General features: G+C 50.2%; 1 protein-coding gene across 1 annotated transcript; it reads left to right on the top strand.

Moving 5' to 3' along the window:
* Positions 1-294: 294 nt before the first annotated feature.
* LOC123070010 (uncharacterized) lies at positions 295-1,244 on the top strand. Its single transcript, XM_044493017.1, has 2 exons — positions 295-597; positions 713-1,244. The coding sequence occupies exons 1-2, from the start codon at positions 469-471 to the stop codon at positions 1,151-1,153; spliced, it is 570 nt and encodes a 189-aa protein (XP_044348952.1). The 5' UTR covers positions 295-468; the 3' UTR covers positions 1,154-1,244.
* Positions 1,245-1,825: the final 581 nt, after the last annotated feature.

Here is a 1,825-nt window from a genome sequence, read left to right as displayed (position 1 = left end):
GGTTTAGCCATTCTGCTATTTATACTCAACTAAATTTACATCTATACAATCATTAAATGTTATACATTATATGCATATATTATTTTTGTTTAGTTCTTTTTTTAATGTTTGTATAACCAAATATGATTTAAATATATTGCAACTAGCATATCATCTCTCGTCGCAAAAGTTTTCGCCCCGCTTCCATCTCAATGGCTTGGCGGCAAGCTGAATTACGGCTGAGGTGTCTCTACGACCGACGGTAGGAGATCCAACGCTGACATCGTAACACATCGCCCCCCATAACATTTTTTGTGGCTCAGCTTGTATCTCGTGGCCCTCGGGGCCATCCCAAAGATAAGCCGCTGCTAACCAGCGGCCACGTTCCAGTTTTACGTACAACAAAAGCCGAGAAAGCAGACAAGTCAAAAAATAACCAGTGTTTCGCATCAGTAGAGGAAGAAGAGAGCAGGGAAAGAGGAGGGAGAAATGGCTGCAATATCAGCAGCAATCTCCGGCTGGTGCTCTTCGTCCTGTCTGTCCCAGTCCCAGCGGGGCCTACCGTCCCCCGCAAGGAGAAGGCACTTCAAGGTCACGGCTATGGCTCCCAAGAACAAGGTAATCGGATTTGTGACCCCAGCTCTGTGAATTCTCTTGTTGCCAAGATCCAATTTCGTGTCCATGTTCAGTTCCACCGCATGCTCTAGTAGTATCTTAAAAATTGGTCTTGAAGGTGAACAAGTACGACGATGGGTGGTCCAAGCAGTGGTTCGGCGCGGGGATCTTCGCGGAGGGGAGCGAGGAGGCGTCGGTGGACGTGTTCAAGAAGCTGGAGAAGCGCAAGGTGCTGAGCAGCGTGGAGAAGGCGGGGCTGCTGTCCAAGGCGGAGGAGCTCGGCGTCACGCTCTCCTCGCTGGAGAAGCTCGGACTGCTCTCCAAGGCCGAGGACCTGGGACTCCTCAGCCTCGTCGAGAGCGCAGCCACGGTGTCCCCGGCCGTGCTCGCATCGCTGTCGCTGCCGCTGCTCGTCGCCTCCATCGCCACGGTCGTCTTCGTGCCGGACGACTCCACCCTGCTGGTGACTGTCCAGACGGTCGTCGCTACGTTGTTCGCGGCCGTCGCTGCCGGGCTGTTCGTCGGCTCCGTCGTGCTCGACGGACTGCAGGACGATTAGCGCCTTCACTCCGTTAATGTTTGTTTTGTAGTAGGATAGACCACCAGTCGACCACTGCTACTACGAATAATAGTGAGTTATGTGCGTTCAAGGGCCTCGTATTTGCTATTTCATTGCCCCACTACTGATTACTAGTATAATGCCCGTGATTTGCCACGGGCCTTTAAATATCTTTTGTAATTGCAAGTAATGTGTAGAAAAGACAACCTCTAACAATCAGAAAGTAATCAAAATCCACTACATTTACTATGCAATTTGATGATGTATACACAGAGAGCAAATTCAAAGAATTAGCTTCGGGATAGGGGAGGCTTGCCCCTATCAAATTCGGAGTAAAAGATGGGAGGTCTGCCCACTTTTGGCTTGATCACTGGATAGAGGAGGGGGAGTTATTTATCCAAAACCACCACATTATGGGCTAGGGTAACAGATCAGTACCACATTTGAGGCAGGACACAAAAAACCACCAACAATGGGGCTAATCTGTAACGTGGAGCACTGACGCTGCGTTTTAGCCCAGAAACAGCGAATCCGACAGATGGGTCCCGCCTGTCGGGCTGACGTGGCAAATACCAAGCACACAAAAAAACTTTGACTAGCTGAGGTGGCAGATGAGCCGCGGGTCCCGCCTGTCATTGACTACATGGTCATCTTCATCCCATCTCTATTTCT

Source organism: Triticum aestivum, chromosome 3B, assembly GCF_018294505.1.
Source record: "Triticum aestivum cultivar Chinese Spring chromosome 3B, IWGSC CS RefSeq v2.1, whole genome shotgun sequence".
NCBI lineage: Eukaryota > Viridiplantae > Streptophyta > Magnoliopsida > Poales > Poaceae > Triticum > Triticum aestivum.
The sequence above is the reverse complement of the archived record's forward strand: the minus strand, read 5'-3'. Positions and strand labels throughout refer to the sequence as shown.

Coding starts and splice junctions, on each gene's coding strand:
- LOC123070010 (XM_044493017.1), top strand. CDS start 469: ATGGCTGCAATATCAGCAGCAATCTCCGGCTGGTGCTCTTCGTCCTGT. Junction 598..712: donor CTATGGCTCCCAAGAACAAG/GTAATCGGATTT, acceptor TTGGTCTTGAAG/GTGAACAAGTACGACGATGG.